The sequence below is a fragment of the Lactuca sativa genome, chromosome 8 (assembly GCF_002870075.4).
Source record: "Lactuca sativa cultivar Salinas chromosome 8, Lsat_Salinas_v11, whole genome shotgun sequence".
In the NCBI taxonomy this organism is placed as follows: Eukaryota; Viridiplantae; Streptophyta; class Magnoliopsida; order Asterales; family Asteraceae; genus Lactuca; species Lactuca sativa.
This window is the reverse complement of record NC_056630.2, coordinates 34,679,097-34,695,100: the sequence shown is the minus strand read 5'-3', so window position 1 is coordinate 34,695,100 and position 16,004 is coordinate 34,679,097. Positions and strand designations below refer to the sequence as shown.

Genomic DNA, 16,004 nt, shown 5'->3' with positions numbered 1-16,004 from the left:
AACTTGGTGTTATAAAACTTATCGTTGTGTGTGATTCGATCAATAAATGGAAGCGAGCATTTGAGTCGAAGTTTATCCATTCCTTTTACCCAAAGTGGGATAAAAGCGATATCTATGGGCCTCTCGATGATTTAGTGATGACACCTAAGAGCTTGGCCAAGCCGAGACTAAGTTGATGTGTTCAATTGTAGTCTGTTGTCAGTCGTCATAAATCGGAAGTCGGGAAATAGTATAGAGAGAATGATTGAAATTCATGTCTTATGTCTATACGATATCTTGAGAATGGAGGAATATATAATCCCTTATCTAGAGGACACGCTATCTGATAAGATCAGAGTTGACAGCGGCTTTTGAAAGCTACGATTGTTGATCAGGTTTTGAAGTCGTACGGAAAATAGTTATTAGACTTAGAGCGTGTACGCAGCGTGTACTAATAGCCCACAACCTGATGGCCTAATGAGCCTAAGATAAACAATCCCAACAACTAGCCCATACTGAAGCCCAATAAGTGAAACCCATTCTAACTGAGTACGTAGGGCTTACTCAGCTGTACGCAGCGTGTACTAGGTTCGTGACTAATTAAACACTTAATGCTTCAAACCAAGGGACCAAATTACAGATTTGAGCTCTACTTAACGTCTTAATCCATAAAGTCACTGACTTGTTGACTTTATATGACCCACATGAACCTAAACTCAAAGTATAGCAATCCACTTCCATGAAAATGATCATAACTCTTGCATGAACCCATTAAGACCTCCAAGATGACAACTTTCTGCCTTAGGGACTCAGTTAGCACCAAGGGTGGCAACCCTAAGCCTAAAAACAGATTTGGAACCATAAAGCTGATGGGTTTTGAGCATAACATCATTCCTATGGTGTACATGCAACCCTAATGTTATACATGCAAACAAACTTCCAAAGCACAAACCCTAATCTAACATGTCCAAGAACGAAAATCATGTGTAAATAAGGGTTTGGAATCTTTCCTTACTCATTATATAGCAATAACAAGAACAATCCACAAAGTCCTTGACTCTTGAAAGCTTAGTGTCCCAAGTGTTGCATCTCTAATGGAGTCACAAACACCACTAGCAACAAGGAAGAAAAAGAGAGAGAGGAAGAGGCTTCAAAAATGTCTAGGGTTCTCTTAGAATGCATTGGCACGATTTTTGGGGAGCCTTGGGGTTCCTTTTATAGTTTAGGTTTCTAGGGTTATCAACCTGGAAACCCTAATTCCCTTGCTTAGGCCCTAAGCAACATATGGACTCCCATTGGACAAGCCTTAGACGAAATCTTTATGGACTCTCATAGAGATTTCGTCCACCTTATACTAATAAGGTCCATGAGCCCAAACTATAAATATTACCGATTTACATAATCAGTCCCCGTTAATTTAATCAGTCTCTTTTAATCACCAAATTAATTCCAAATTAATCTATGATCAATACTAATTAAACAATATGATTTCTCAATTAATATATTATTCTTATAATATATTAATAAATCATAATTAATCCTCTTTCTCCATAATTCATCCTATCAGTTGCTATGGTGAAGGCAACCCAAAAGGACCATGCTCATAATCAGGTCAAGTACATACCAAAATAGTTATGAGCTTAGACACCTAATCCAATAAGAGCTTCATCCTTGGGACCAAAATGAACTAAAACTCACAAATGAAAGATCTAAAATATCAATGGTCAAGTTCAGAGCTTTATACCTTCATCAAGCTGACAATGAGTCACAAAAACCAGATCCATAACCTTCTTGAAATGGGCCAAACACTCCAAAAATGGACTCTATAAGCTCAAAATGCAACCATGAATGATTAGAGACGAATTCTAGGGTTTTAGAGGGCGGGGGCTGACTTATAAAGAAGAAGGAGGCTCAACATTGTGCTTATATAGGGTACAACTCTAAGATTAGGGTTTTCAATCTGACCCTCGTACGCCCAACATACCTTCTCGTACTCCCCGCGTACGAGGCCGCACATCTCGATCCAGTTCTCGCTTATATGCTACGCCTCGCGTGTGTACCACCTTGGTACGCCCCGCGTACCAGGGCTTTTCCCAAAACCCCAATTCTTCCAAAGGCTATAACTTACTCGATACAACTCCGATTCCAACCATTCATATATCCATAGAAAGGTATCGAGACACTCAACACTATTATCAATTCTTGCCTGCCATAAAATGTCCCGAACCAAAGTCTACTTCCCATAAGACCTGAGCTAACAAATTATCGAACTACCCTTTGACCCAAAATCTTAAACTGAATACCCGAGCAATCCAAGGCACCTTATCCAACTCCAACTAGGTCTGAAACCTAGGTCTGAAACCTGATCCCTCAGGTATCCGTAGCTTGATAATACTTTATCCTTGTTCACCAATTCAAAATGGGAATAATTTGAAACAGGATGTTACACTGACGATCTGTTTCTCTTGTTGTGAAAACATCTCCTCCAGGATTCTGGTAGACAAGAAGAAACGACATGGAGGCACATCAGAAACCAATCCGATTCGTACCTCAACCCAATTTACATTTTTTTTCTTCCTTTCATGTCTAATGGACGAATAGGTTCTAAATTTCATTAAAAATACTTGAAGTTCCTTAATTACTTTTTGTCATTTTTTTTCATATTTATAAAAAAGTTTTAACTTGGTCTCCATCTCTCCCTCTTCAAACATATATGGTTTCATTTGTCACATTGTGAAAAAATCGTTTATTTTCAAGATTAATTAAACTTGATTAAAATTTCAACATAAACTTTCAAATCAACAACCTTTTTATCAATTGAGATCCATTTTTATAAAATTGACTTTGATAGATTAGATCCATTTTTATAAAAGTAAACCCCAAATTTCAACTTACATAAATCACCAAATTTCAACAAGTAAGAAGTTAATAAAACCATTGTGAAGCATATAAAAGTGCTATCACCAACACACAATAATCACCAAATCTAGCATACAAAATAAGGTCAACGTCAAGGTCAAGGTCAATTTTGCTCGAGACAAGCATCACCACATCACATGTAGCAGTTTCAAAGATAAGTCTTGTCCAGATCATCAAAATACGGATGCTCCATTGCTTTCTTAGCTGATATCCTTTTCGATGGTTCATACTCAAACATTTTAGCAAGAAGATCAAGCCCAACTTCATCAAGATTAGTCACAGATGTTGAAATCATCTTCGGTTTCCATTGGGGATACTCATGCCAATCCTTAAGCTTGCTAACTCCTGGCCACATTTCTTCATTTGGAGTACCCAACAACCTGAATAGATTAATAATATTAAAAAACAATAATCAAGAATACAAGAATTGAGAAATGATTATGTGTTTATATGGTTATGGTTATAGACCTGAAAATATGCAGCAACTGTTGAAGCTCAGAATCTCCAGCAAATATGGCTGTCTTCATGACTAGTTCAGCTACAAATTTGAACAAGATTATCAGTTTCTGGCAGTTTCAAATGGTCATAAACTTGATCTGCTATTTCAAGATTTAATTCGTACCAAATATGCAGCCAACAGACCAAATGTCAACAGCTGTTGAGTAATGGGTGGCACCCAAAAGGACTTCAGGAGCCCTATACCAAAGGGTCAAAATCTGTAATAATAGAAAGAATTAGATGACTGTTGATTGACTTAATTAAGCAATGTAAATGAGCTTTTTCACAGTTATACCTCATGAGTGTATTTCTTGATTGGTAGAGTAAAGGCTCTGGCGAGTCCAAGATCTGCTATTTTGAGCATCAATGTCTTTTTGTCCATCAAAAGATTGTGGGGTTTAAGATCTCTGTGTAGAACACCATGGGCGTGACAGAAAGCAACACCCTTGCAAAGCTGGTACATCAAGCTCTGTGTGGAATAACACATAGGAAAATAGATTTGATGAATATAACACATAGGAGTATGTTTATTGAGAAAATTACAAGATGGAAGATGGAAAATTCGTACCTTGACAACTTGGGGTGGAATGTTTTCTCCAGTTTGTCGATATGATCTGATGAATTTCTTCAGATCAGTCTCCATATACTCAAATACCAAGTAGAGAACTGTGTTTCCGGTTTTGTTCACACCTTGCTTCACATCCATCAGCCTGTTTGGTGTTGATGATTGAAGTCAGATCAAGATTTAGTGAATACAATTTCAATTTGATTACAATAGATATGGCAATTGTTGTTTGGCGAATCGGCAAATCAAATGAGATCGGATCAGTTAAAACCGTAGAAATTGTATCTAAATTTGATTCTTGTAAAGAAAGGGCAATCCCAAGAAATCACAAACCATGGCAAATCACAAACCAGAAAATTGAGCAATAGAAATGTGTTCATCGATAAAACCCTAATAGGACTACTTATTCGTGACAACGCAGAACAAGAAGTTAATTCATGAAATCCTGGTAAAGTAATTGCAAATTATGAGATAACGATTTCACGTACTTGACGACATGAGGATCACGGGAGAGCATTCTCAAAATCGAGATCTCTCGAAGTGTTGTAGGGGGGACTCCTTCATCGTCTTCGTGAAGCCTGGTTTTCTTAAGAGCGACGATTTTTCCGGTGGCTCTGTCTCTCGCTCTGTACACTTTGCCGTAAGTTCCTTCTCCAACCTTCTCTAGCTTCTCGAAAGCTTCCATTGCCGTCTTAGTGGACTCCATTTTCTCTCTCAAAAACTTGTCTGAATCAAAGAGGGTTTCAAATGAAGAAGGAGAAGAGAGGATTTGAATTTTATAGAGACGTTGAGGGAACGCTCTCCCGTTGTGACGTTGTCTAACGGCAACTAGTTTTCGAATTTCGAATTGGGAATCCTTTCTGTATTTTCGTATTTCCCCCTACAGTTTCTCTAATATACAAAACTCGTCCATACCGACAAAGCCAAATGGGAGTAATAAATTAACAAGCAGTAATAGATAAATTTAATGTTTTAAGCTAAAGCGATCACATCTTTGTCTGTTTGATTATTTGGAGGTCAATAAATTAATTTAGTAATAACTGAAACAAAATTAATTATATAAGAAGAAAAAAAAAACTAATATATTAACTCTTTCTAACCATACACTATAGTTTTTTTTGTAAATGCATTAATATTTCTATTAGGAAGAAAAGGATTGTTGTGGTTATATGTGAGAGAACTTTTCTAAGGATTTATCCATGAATAATATGCAAAGATATTATTGTAATTGATAGAATTTTTTTTTCATGTTTCAAGTTGAAATAATTCATAAATATATAATGATATCCATTTTGGTTTTTCTCTTTAATTAAATTTTATCAAACACTCATTATTCTATTATTACAACTTCAACCAGCAAAAATGTTGAGTTGTGGAACCTGATTCTTCATTTGACCTTATAAGTTGTCAAGCTGAGTTTTTTGGACTTGATCTTATTAACAGATTTTGGATCAATTTCTCTTAATAGACACCTTTGAATTCATGTAACCTAAGCTAAACAAGATAGTAATTCAACAATTATTAATAAAATCAGTCGCTCTCTCTTGTTTGTCCATGGACATATCACATATGTAATCACTCTGATCATGTGGTCATGTGAACCACGTTAAATTCTATGTTCTTATTTTCTGTTTGCATTATTATTTTGTGTGTGAAATCATTTATCGTTTGTTACAACTAATTATCTTATTCTGATTATTTCATACTATATAACGACTTTGAAAACTTACATCCAAACACCCCATAACTCAACACGGACCAAACTAAACACCTACCTAAATAGTTTCGGCTATTGGTTCCATAATTTTAGAAAAACCAGTTTTTGATTATATATATACTTTTATAATCCATTCACTTCCGTTTGGTTTGGAATCAAGATCCAACTTTATTTTCAAACTTTAAAATAGTGTCATTTATGTTTATCTAATACAAATACACTACTCTATAATCTATATACCTTTGCACAACCCACAAAGACTTCACAAAATGGCAGCATTTCACTACAGAAACACGGTTATTTCTCATTATTCAGCCTCCCAATTGATCAAATATCAGGATACTAAAACTCAAACGTATGACTCTAACTAAATGTTGCCATTTGAAGGAGATGACATAACAGAAAGAATATCCGTCACAGAAGACATGGCACTCAGAGCAGCTTTCAGAATATCCTGAGAACAACCCGGTTTCACAATGCTTCGTACCTTCATAAATATAATTAAAATCATTAAAAAAAAATACCATATTCCAATTTATAAAATATTATATAAAAGAAATTCAAAAGTACCTTGTCAAGATATACATTCAGTTCCTTTATACGGCCCATATAATCCAGGTCCTCAATACACAAGCTTACAGTCCTAGATTCAGCCCCTGGACCATCATATTGAAGAGGCCCAGGGTTTCTATAAACATCATCCATTAAGAACTTTGTTGCATTTTGTCTAAGCACCCTACACAATCACAATCACGACTTAAACCAATAACATATAAATGCTTAGTGTTTCTTTTTAACTTAATATAGAAAGAACGACTTAATACAGAAAGTCAGGAATCAGAAATTCAGAATCATGATAAAGTGACATACTCGTATACTTTTCCTCTCAAGTCCACAATAGCAGGATGGACAACGGGTCTTCCAATAGTTATGGATCCCGAAGCACTACCATAATCCTTTACAGCCATCATAGCCTACAAATTTCAAAAATATTCAAATAGTCACAAATTTATCAATCATTATATACCAAAAAAAAAAAAACCAACCGTTATTGGAGCAGCACCACAACGCCACTTGCTTAAAGAATTCTTCAAGTTAGTTACTGTGGCCATATAACCATTCAAACCAGCTGCCAAAATATGGTAACAAATATGTCCAAGAACCTATGTTATATATATATATTGTCCCATGTTAGTTAACAAGCACATTTATCATAGAATATGTAATTTAAACAAAAAATATATATAAAAAGAAAACATACATAAGCATAGTCACAGTCGAATTTTGAAGGTAGAGAACCCCGAGCTTGATATCCCAAAAAGTGGCAGATAGCTGTAAATTTCTTCCCTTTGTATGTTCCTTCTTTCTGTTAACATATTTCATAGATAATTAAATCTTTAATAAGCATGATGACATAGAAACTAGAATAAGAATTAATAATCATGGTTTGCATTGTACCAGTCTTTTGCTCATTTCTGCTTCTACAAGTACAGCAAGAAGCTTTTCTGTTTCTATCTGTGACAATTGTGCTGAGTCATCTGATTCTGGATAAAGAAGAAGCTCTTCTCTAATAAATGGTGGCAAAAAGTGAAATAATGCAGATGCCCAAGGTGACAATTGTGATGATATTTTATCAATGGAAACACCTTGTCGAAGAAATCGATGGATTTCCTGAAAGAAATAGATGTGAATTGATATAAAACGGATGCACTTAATGAGTTAAGTGAGAGAAAAAAAAGGAAAAGAAACATCCCCTTAATCACCTTTAACAACCCGTAAACTTCAGGGATGCTTTCTATAAGCCCTTCTGGAAGTAGAACAACACCATGGTATTTTTCTGTTAAAGAAATATATTTTAAAAGATAAACTGATGATAATAACTATAAATCTATAATTGAGACATTCCCATAACAGACCTTTTTCTGCACGAGCTTGCACAGCATCACATATCTGTTTTGTTAAGTCAAAAATTGTAAGTTTTGAAGCAACAACTTCCTCACCAAGAATAACCTACAAAAAAAAAAGGTTAAAACTATGTAAATATATGTACATAAATGACTCAGTTTAATAAGAAATGAGGTGTAACAATTACCATGTTAGGATGTGATTGAAGAGTGCATTCCAAGGCAACATGTGAGGCCTTCTGACCCATGAGTCGAACAAAATAATAATACTGATCAAGGAAGAAAAATTGTTTCTTGATTGCTTAATTTTTGCTAAAAAGTAAGAAAAGAAATGAAACTTTGTTTTGAAATTTGTGGATTAATTACCTTCTCAGCAGAAAGAGCATCTGTGCATAGGTTGCTAATGAGTTGAGAGTCAACCTAGAAAATAGTCAAGAAAGGTGACATGTCTATAATGATGCTATATATATATCTTTAAAGTGAATTGTGGGATGAATATTGATACCTTGCAAACTGTATCAAAACCAACATTAGCTTCCACAAACTGGTTCTTGAGATCTCCATTTAAAGTAACAGGTACTCCAACCACCTGCAAAATTCAATTTTTTTAAAGAATAATAGCCTCACAGTTTATGGCTTGTAACTTGTAAGGTGTTTAAACTTCTTGTTTATGTCTATGTGGGATATGTTATTGTAATCATGGTGTATGATAGCTTAGCTACCTTTGTAGAGCATTTTGCTTGAGAAAAAGTCTCAGCGAGGTGGGCTGCATCGGTGTTTGATGTTACACCTTTGATTTATAGAACAAAAAACAGGGATTAATAGATAATAAAACAAGATTCTCTTTTTTCTTCACGAAAATGGGTTCTAAAATAAACTTGATTCTATATAAATATATAATATACATGCATACCTCCGACAATGATCAAGCCATCTAACTTCAAAGCATTACATGCAGCCATGGCGGCATTAACTTGTTCTGATGTTCTTATTTGATCTCTCGATCTTCCCAAAAGATCATAACCACCTTGATTTTTGTAGGTTGCAAGAACATCGTCTGTGATCTCAAGGGTTTTTTGAGCAAATAAACCTTCCGAACCACCTAATCACATCCATGGAACAATTCTCTTGAATCTTTAATAATATTTACATATATGATAACAAAAATAAAAAGCTTTACCTAGAAATCCAAGCAAAGTACTTGAAGAGTTGTGGATTTTGAGAGCTTCATGTAAACCCCAAACAACATTATGTCCTCCAGGAGATTGTCTACCACAGAAAACCACTCCGACCCTGAAACAACATTCATGTAAACCCCGTTTTACCCCTCCATGGAAGAGATTACAAAAGAGGAAAAGGGAGAGAAAGAATTCATACTTGATTGCAGGGTGGTCGTTGATAATCTGTGCATCGGGAACAATGGATGTAGGTTTAAGAAAATGAGCCAAAGGTTGACCATAAGTGTGAGGAAACGATTGACTAATGGCCTGAGCACCAGAAGGATCTGCTGCAGTAGTCGCATCACCAAATTCTACTCGCACAGTAGTTCCCTGTGACAGAGGTCGTTAGATATGATCATCGAATCATGTTCTAGGTGAAGCTACCATTAAACCAATCGTAGGATGAAGCAGGTAAAACTGTAAAGATCGATAAAATTTGTTCATAAAAGCGAAATCAAGTAAAAATGATCAACAACAAAGTCTGGTATGTTTTACACTTTTACTAAATGGTAAAAGTAACAATAGAAATAAGTGCATAACTGTCAATTAGTAAAACGATTCAAAAGCCAATTCAACCTGAAATCGAAACACATCAAATACCATTACATGATGCATATATAAATGGAAATCATCAGAATAAGTGCAAAAAACAGTTTGGAACTTATGAAAGTGAAAGGGAAACCTGAAGGCAAGGAGGAAGCAACGGTTTGTAAAAAGATCGAGCCTTTTGAAGAGTTGAAAGGTCTCTGGGGAGTCCATAATCTGATCCCATTTCTGCAAAAAGGGGTTGCTCTGTTTTTACGCAGTTGATTTTCTCTCTGTTTTTTCTTCACCAACGAACTGGGTTTTTGCAGGGGTTGTGATTCAGGGTATCTGCCATTTTTGGACCCTCTTCTTCTCAAATATGTCTCTGTGATCAACCTGGTGTCAACAAACAATGGGGATGCGCCGTTGAAATATGAAAACTAAAGAAAAGGCACTACATGCGTAGCTTTGTACGACGCCCCCTAATTATTCTTATAAAAAGAAAGTATATAAAACAAAAAGAAATACGAAAGGAAACAAGAATATAGAAGGTCGTTTAACTTTAAATAAACTATTTTTAAATATTAGCTTTCAACGACATCAACTTAAATAAGAATGATTTTGCCACATGTCCTTCTCTCATTCAATTTTACCACATGTCCTTCTCTCATTCAATTTGTCACATGTCATTTTGTCATAATTTAAAGATATATATTTATTTTCCACTTGTCATTTATTTCATTTTCCATTTCTAATATATTATTAATTAGTTTCCATAAATTAACACCTACCATAATGATATTAATTTCAAATTTTAAATTTTAAATTTCAATTTCAAATAAATTTACAATTTAAACCTTTGTGTTTAACATTTTGTTATAATTAACCTGTTTAGTATACATGTATGCTAACTAAACAATAATTTTAATTTATTTATTTTTTGCATGTTTTTTTTTCTCATAATTTTTATTTATTTCAAATTTCAATTTCAAATAAATTTCTCATTTAATCGTTTCTATTTAACATTTTGTTTTAATCAACCCGTATAATATACGGGTTTCACAACTAGTTACATAAATAGTAGAAAATGATTTAATCATATCTTAAGAAGGCGTACAAGTAATTCTTTTATTTTAAGTTGTGTTTTCTTTTTTCACATTGATTTATAACTTATAAGTAATAAGTAATGGGAGATGATTCTTCGATTTAAGATTTTAATTCAATAAATATAAAGATCATTCTTCTATTTAAGATTTTTATTCATCAAATATAAGATGTATGCTTCATCTATTTGTATAATAACTATCATATTTTTTTGTTTATAATATAAAAAAGGGTATGTTTATAAAGAATTTATTAATAATAATATACAATAATTTATAGGTTTTTTTCAGAAAAGTTTTAATATTTTTGTTATTGACTAAAATAATATAATCTTAAGAAAAGTCTCGATATTTTAACCAAATTAACGAAAAAGATTATGTCTAAATCTACGAAACTGAAAAAAAAAAAAAAACCAATAATCTATCATTTTTTATAAAAAAAAATAATTTGAAATTAAACTGTAATTTGTTCTTTTATATAAAAATTACAAGAACTTTTCAAGCATTTCATATATAAAAAATAATAAAAATAATAATAAGTAACTTTTTTTATTACACGACTTATATATTAACATAAATACATTTATATTTAAATTTATCTCCACTTAGATTTTCTTTCCTCGCTGGTCTCGGATGTAATTTGTCTTCAACACTGTTTACTGTACTCAATAGACTTTGTGAAAGGAAAAGAAAAATAGACTGACCATTATATTTGACCATGCGACAGAAACTACTAGTAGCTTGTAACATTTATGGTTTCTAGAATAAAGATACCTAAAATAAATTGCAATTATATTTAATTTTTTTTTTTTTTTTTCTTTAATAAATAAAAATAATTTTGTTATATGTTATTCTCTCATGCATTATGAGACATGTTATTTTGTCATAATTTTAAAATATTTATTTTTCATTTCATTTATTTAGTTTCCATAATTAAACATACCATAATAATTATATTAATTTCAAATTTCAAACTTTAATTTCAATTTTAAATAAATTTATAGTTTAAACCTTCGTATTTAATATTTTGTTATAGTTAACCCGTATAATAAACAATATACATTAAAGTGCAAATTATATGTAAAAGGATCGCTTTTCTATTAGTTCACACGTAATTTTAACGGAAAGTCTGTATTCTTATTTGATTGTAAATTAAATAAGTCATACATACCTTTAAACATTTATTTAATAATATTTTAAAATAATAATAAAAAAGATCTTTTCCATTTATAATTTACCATGAATAATGGTTAAAGAAAACTTTTAATATATCCAACTTTATTCTCTTTTCTTTCTTTTGCGTGCATCCACTTATGAAGAATCTCCCACCATCGATAATGACTTAATATTCTAAAGTCATCATCGATCAACCGTTTCATAGATATAATTACATAGTAAACAATATGTGTTTTCAGTTCACTTTTATCATAAAAAAATGTTTAGAATAACATTTAAACGATTATGTTTGTAAGTTTATAATAATATGTAAAATCTAGTGAGTAATAAATCAATTTCTATTTTTAATAGTTTATATATTATTTGATTATAAATTTATAGCATAATTTTTACATATTGATCCTAAGATCTAGTTAAAAAATAATAATAATAATAATAAAATAAAAACAATTTTACAATCCAGAAAAGGTTATGGTTATAAATTGTTACACATTTGCCTTCTATGTCAATGTAGACATTTAAAAATATTGATCTTGAAATTACATTTCCCAAGAATAACTTATCCCATGATACCGTAAAAGAACATCATGACAACAAGTTCATTAAAAGTAAGTTTTCCCATGATAATAAGGTTATACCAATTTAGTTTGTGATATGGAACTTTAACGCTTTATCATTACAAAATCAATAGAATCGTTAGTTCGACTATGTATATAATACGATTATCTTAATCGTATGAACATGTAATTTATGCGTATTCTTCACTTGTCATCACATCCTGTATTGTGTATGTTGACCGAACACCTAACCACTCTTATCTGAGTTATGGACGAATACGAGAATATGAACATTGGCAGGTTTGATGACCATTACTTTACCTTTTTGGAAGATGCAAATGGAAAGATTATATGTACCAAAAAACTAGATAAACTTCTTTCATAACATAAACATGAGAAGAAGAAATATGATGATTTGGATTTAGGCTTATTATTTTTACACTCCACTCTCTAAACACTCCACCCTATACAAGCTATTTTGACTTCTTTAACTTTTTTAAATGTATTAGACTAGATTAGAGTGGAGTGTCCACATCAACACCCTTGGATTTATTGGATTGACAAGCCCTTGACATAATAGGTTTATCATTGAGTCTCAAAGTCTGTAAACATGATTACGAAATCAATAGAATCTCTTTAGTTTGGAGGTAGACATAACACCATTACCATGTGTGAACCATACAACTTCTGGGGTCTTTGCATGTTGTTGGTGTTTGAATACACACAATAAGTTAATAGTAAAAATTTATAGATATCAAGACAACTAAAACTAGACAATCGGGTGACCCGACCCAATTACATTTATGTCATTTCGGGGCATACTAATTTTTAATCCAATTTACTTGTGTCGGGTATGTGTTAGCATGTTACTCAAAAAACAGCCATGCAAATTTCATTAAATTCTTACAACAAAATCAAATTTAACAAAATGGTGAAGCTATGGGTTTTCCAAACTTGTTCCCAAAAACCTGGTCTTCTTACAAACCTGTTAGACAGGTTCAACTTTTTAGATAGAAAATGGTTTTGGACCGATCTTGGTTTTGTGAAAACCGGTTTGTCTTCATTAGGAACAAACCGGAATCGGTTTTCAAATCCATCTAGTTTGGATTAGAATTTCTGTTTGAACAATGAACACCTCTAGTTTACGGGGTATGTTGAAAAAGCCAAGTACCTTTTTAGAGGTTTTTTAGCACATTTTGTCTTTGACCCTCTTGCCTTTTCTGGACATTTATAAACACGGTGAGTGAATTGGTTGAGCATAATTTTGAGTTCATAATTATTTATATTAATGTTTTATATTTAAATAAGTAAATATCTATATGATATGAATAATTTTCTTTAACAATTTTATAAACTAATGACTAATGGAAGTATAATATTACTTTTCAAATCGGTTATAATCATGTATAAAGATTCGGTTATAAGCTAAATTACACCGAATTGGAAGCCATAACTGGCCCTGTTTAAGTTGGATGGTCTTCTTTATGATCTAATCTTTTATCCGGTAACTTTGTAACCAGTTTTAAACCACGCCTGTGATCTTAATTCTTACAGATCATGTTTAAAAACCCAATTAATATACACTATACATAAAGTTTCTGAAAGAAAAGTGGCAAACAAAGCGTCAATTAGGGGCTTTGGAGTACTATTGGAGGAAAATAAAGGTTAGCCATGTTTAATTTGTGGAATCTCAGTTGTCTGTCTTGGTAACTGCTAATGGTATTTGGCTATTTGCACCAAGTATAAACACAATTATCATTGCATTTAATACAAATGCATTGGATTTAACGGGTGTGACCTTTGGTTTCCTGTATTAACTTATGATAACGCGAAAATGGCTTCAACACAACACTTTGCGACTATGGAGAAACTTTCTGGCGATGTTTTATCAGACATATTCATCAGATTATTGGCCAAACAGCTTGCTCAAATGAGGTCTGTTTGTAAATCTTGGAATGCTCTGTTATCTCAATCCTCTTTCATAAAATCCCACGTCCATCGTTCTGTCCATAACAATCATGAATTTCTCTTGTTCTATGAGAATTGTGAAACATTACAGTTAGACTCTGAACCATTTACAGCACACCCGTCTACATCTCCCCATGTGGAACTCACTGATTTTATCAAACTCCCAGCTACTCTCCAGTCTAGAGGCGCCAATGTTATTGGGTCCGTTAATGGCTTAATCTGTTTGTATTAGGCCAACCGGTGTGGGTATCACGAATACGTCCGTGGTCTAGTTGGCCACGAACCACAGACGTGCACACCGTCCCGGTGGTTCGTGGTCGACCGTGGTCGTTGCAAAATGTGCTCGGGACAACGAAATGAAACGAGGATTGCTATTGGTCGAATATTTTGAGCCGTTGAACGGCTATTTTGTGGCCGTTCCTTTTTTTTTTTTTTCAAACTCAATTATAAAAATCCAATTACAAAACACATACACATACATATACATTCTACACTCAATTACACCTATGGATCCCTCGATAAATATGGAATTTTTAAAAAGTTTTGACTCGGATGACGATGTAGAATTCGTCGAGACATTCTTCAATGTTGTGCAACACGTTCACGCCGAAGAAAGTTCGAATGCAGCGCGTACAAGGACGGTCGTCAATCGTGATCGCCAAGCCGCACACGACTTATTGGTACGTGATTACTTTGCCGATAATTGTCTTTATAATGACGACTCGTTCGAACGTCGTTTTCGTCTGAATAAGGCTATATTTTTACGTATTAGTAATGCTTTAGAATCTCGTTATGATTTTTTCAAACAAAAACCCGACGCTAGAGGAAGAATGGGTTTTAGTAGTATACAAAAATGTGCGGCTGCTCTTAGGTATTTGGGATACGGTATAGCATTTGATGCATCTGACGAATACTTGAAAATATCCGAGAGGACCACGGTTGAATGTGTAGATTGGTTTTCTGCATGTGTTTATGAGGTTTTTCACGAAGAATATTTGCGTAAACCTACTCAACGTGATATTGAGAGATTATATTTGGCTCATGAAGAGAGGCATGGATTTCCCGGTATGCTTGGCAGTCTAGATTGTACGCATGTGACTTGGGAAAAATGTCCAACTGCATGGCGTGGTCAGTTCACTCGAGGAGATATAGGTGAACCAACTATCATCCTAGAAGCTGTTGCATCTCAAGATTTGTGGATATGGCATGCCTTTTTTGGAGTAGCGGGGTCCAACAACGACCTTAATGTTCTTGGTCAGTCTCCACTTTTCAACGATATTTGGACCGGCAAAGCACCTGATATGACGTTCACGGTAAACGGGCACGCGTACAAATATGGTTACTACCTTGGTGATGGGATATACCCGGATTATTCTACATTGATGAAGGCATACTCAGTTCCTCGAAGTGAAAAAGCAAAATTGTTTACAAAAAAACAGGAATCAGCGAGAAATGATATCGAGAGAGCATTTGGAGTCCTTAAGCAAACATGGCATGTAGTGAAATATGCTACACGGCTTTGGGATAAAGAAAGAATTAAGCGAATGGTCCTAGCATGTATTATAATGCATAATATGATTATTGAAAATGAAGGTCGAGCGATTTGCACATATGATCCGAACGACGTTGTCGTTCCAATTGAGGAGTTCGTACCCGGAACGAATGCTTTTTTGGAGCGAGTTGTCAAAATCCATAACAGTGAAATGTGTTTCAATCTTCGAGAAGATGTCGCGGAACATTTGTACCAACATAGCATGAACGACGATTAGGATTTTTATATGTATGTTTGTTCGTTTTCTTATTAATGTAATGTTTGTTTTCTAGATTAACTAAGTAATGTAGTTTAAAGTTGTTATTTTATTTTTATAATTAA

General features: G+C 33.5%; 4 protein-coding genes across 4 annotated transcripts; 2 read left to right on the top strand and 2 right to left on the bottom strand.

Moving 5' to 3' along the window:
- Positions 1-2,806: 2,806 nt before the first annotated feature.
- On the bottom strand, positions 2,807-4,725 carry LOC111878453 (cyclin-dependent kinase B2-2). Its single transcript, XM_023874953.3, has 6 exons — positions 4,450-4,725; positions 3,965-4,106; positions 3,692-3,865; positions 3,521-3,614; positions 3,367-3,436; positions 2,807-3,278 (listed from the first exon to the last, which is right to left on the bottom strand). Exons 1-6 carry the CDS (start codon positions 4,665-4,667, stop codon positions 3,047-3,049), a joined length of 930 nt encoding a protein of 309 aa, XP_023730721.1. The 5' UTR covers positions 4,668-4,725; the 3' UTR covers positions 2,807-3,046.
- A 1,120-nt stretch (positions 4,726-5,845) lies between these two features.
- LOC111878426 (pyrophosphate--fructose 6-phosphate 1-phosphotransferase subunit alpha) lies at positions 5,846-9,808 on the bottom strand. The gene is made up of 16 exons (XM_023874926.3): positions 9,485-9,808; positions 8,960-9,132; positions 8,763-8,875; positions 8,496-8,684; positions 8,305-8,372; positions 8,088-8,171; positions 7,949-8,002; positions 7,771-7,851; positions 7,595-7,688; positions 7,442-7,515; positions 7,137-7,349; positions 6,940-7,044; positions 6,725-6,841; positions 6,549-6,652; positions 6,249-6,414; positions 5,846-6,165 (listed from the first exon to the last, which is right to left on the bottom strand). Exons 1-16 carry the CDS (start codon positions 9,572-9,574, stop codon positions 6,046-6,048), a joined length of 1,845 nt encoding a protein of 614 aa, XP_023730694.1. The 5' UTR covers positions 9,575-9,808; the 3' UTR covers positions 5,846-6,045.
- Positions 9,809-13,997: 4,189 nt separating this feature from the next.
- LOC111878418 (putative F-box protein At3g17480) lies at positions 13,998-14,363 on the top strand. The gene has a single exon (XM_023874919.1). It carries the CDS (start codon positions 13,998-14,000, stop codon positions 14,361-14,363), a length of 366 nt encoding a protein of 121 aa, XP_023730687.1.
- A 292-nt stretch (positions 14,364-14,655) lies between these two features.
- LOC111878417 (uncharacterized) lies at positions 14,656-15,900 on the top strand. Its single transcript, XM_023874918.2, has one exon. It carries the CDS (start codon positions 14,656-14,658, stop codon positions 15,898-15,900), a length of 1,245 nt encoding a protein of 414 aa, XP_023730686.2.
- Positions 15,901-16,004: the final 104 nt, after the last annotated feature.

Coding starts and splice junctions, on each gene's coding strand:
- LOC111878417 (XM_023874918.2), top strand. CDS start 14,656: ATGGAATTTTTAAAAAGTTTTGACTCGGATGACGATGTAGAATTCGTC.
- LOC111878453 (XM_023874953.3), bottom strand. CDS start 4,667: ATGGAGTCCACTAAGACGGCAATGGAAGCTTTCGAGAAGCTAGAGAAG. Junction 3,866..3,964: donor TTCCACCCCAAGTTGTCAAG/GTACGAATTTTC, acceptor TATTCCACACAG/AGCTTGATGTACCAGCTTTG. Junction 3,437..3,520: donor GTCTGTTGGCTGCATATTTG/GTACGAATTAAA, acceptor TCAAATTTGTAG/CTGAACTAGTCATGAAGACA.
- LOC111878418 (XM_023874919.1), top strand. CDS start 13,998: ATGGCTTCAACACAACACTTTGCGACTATGGAGAAACTTTCTGGCGAT.
- LOC111878426 (XM_023874926.3), bottom strand. CDS start 9,574: ATGGGATCAGATTATGGACTCCCCAGAGACCTTTCAACTCTTCAAAAG. Junction 6,842..6,939: donor TCGACTGTGACTATGCTTAT/GTATGTTTTCTT, acceptor TATATAACATAG/GTTCTTGGACATATTTGTTA. Junction 6,653..6,724: donor GTGGTGCTGCTCCAATAACG/GTTGGTTTTTTT, acceptor TGAAATTTGTAG/GCTATGATGGCTGTAAAGGA.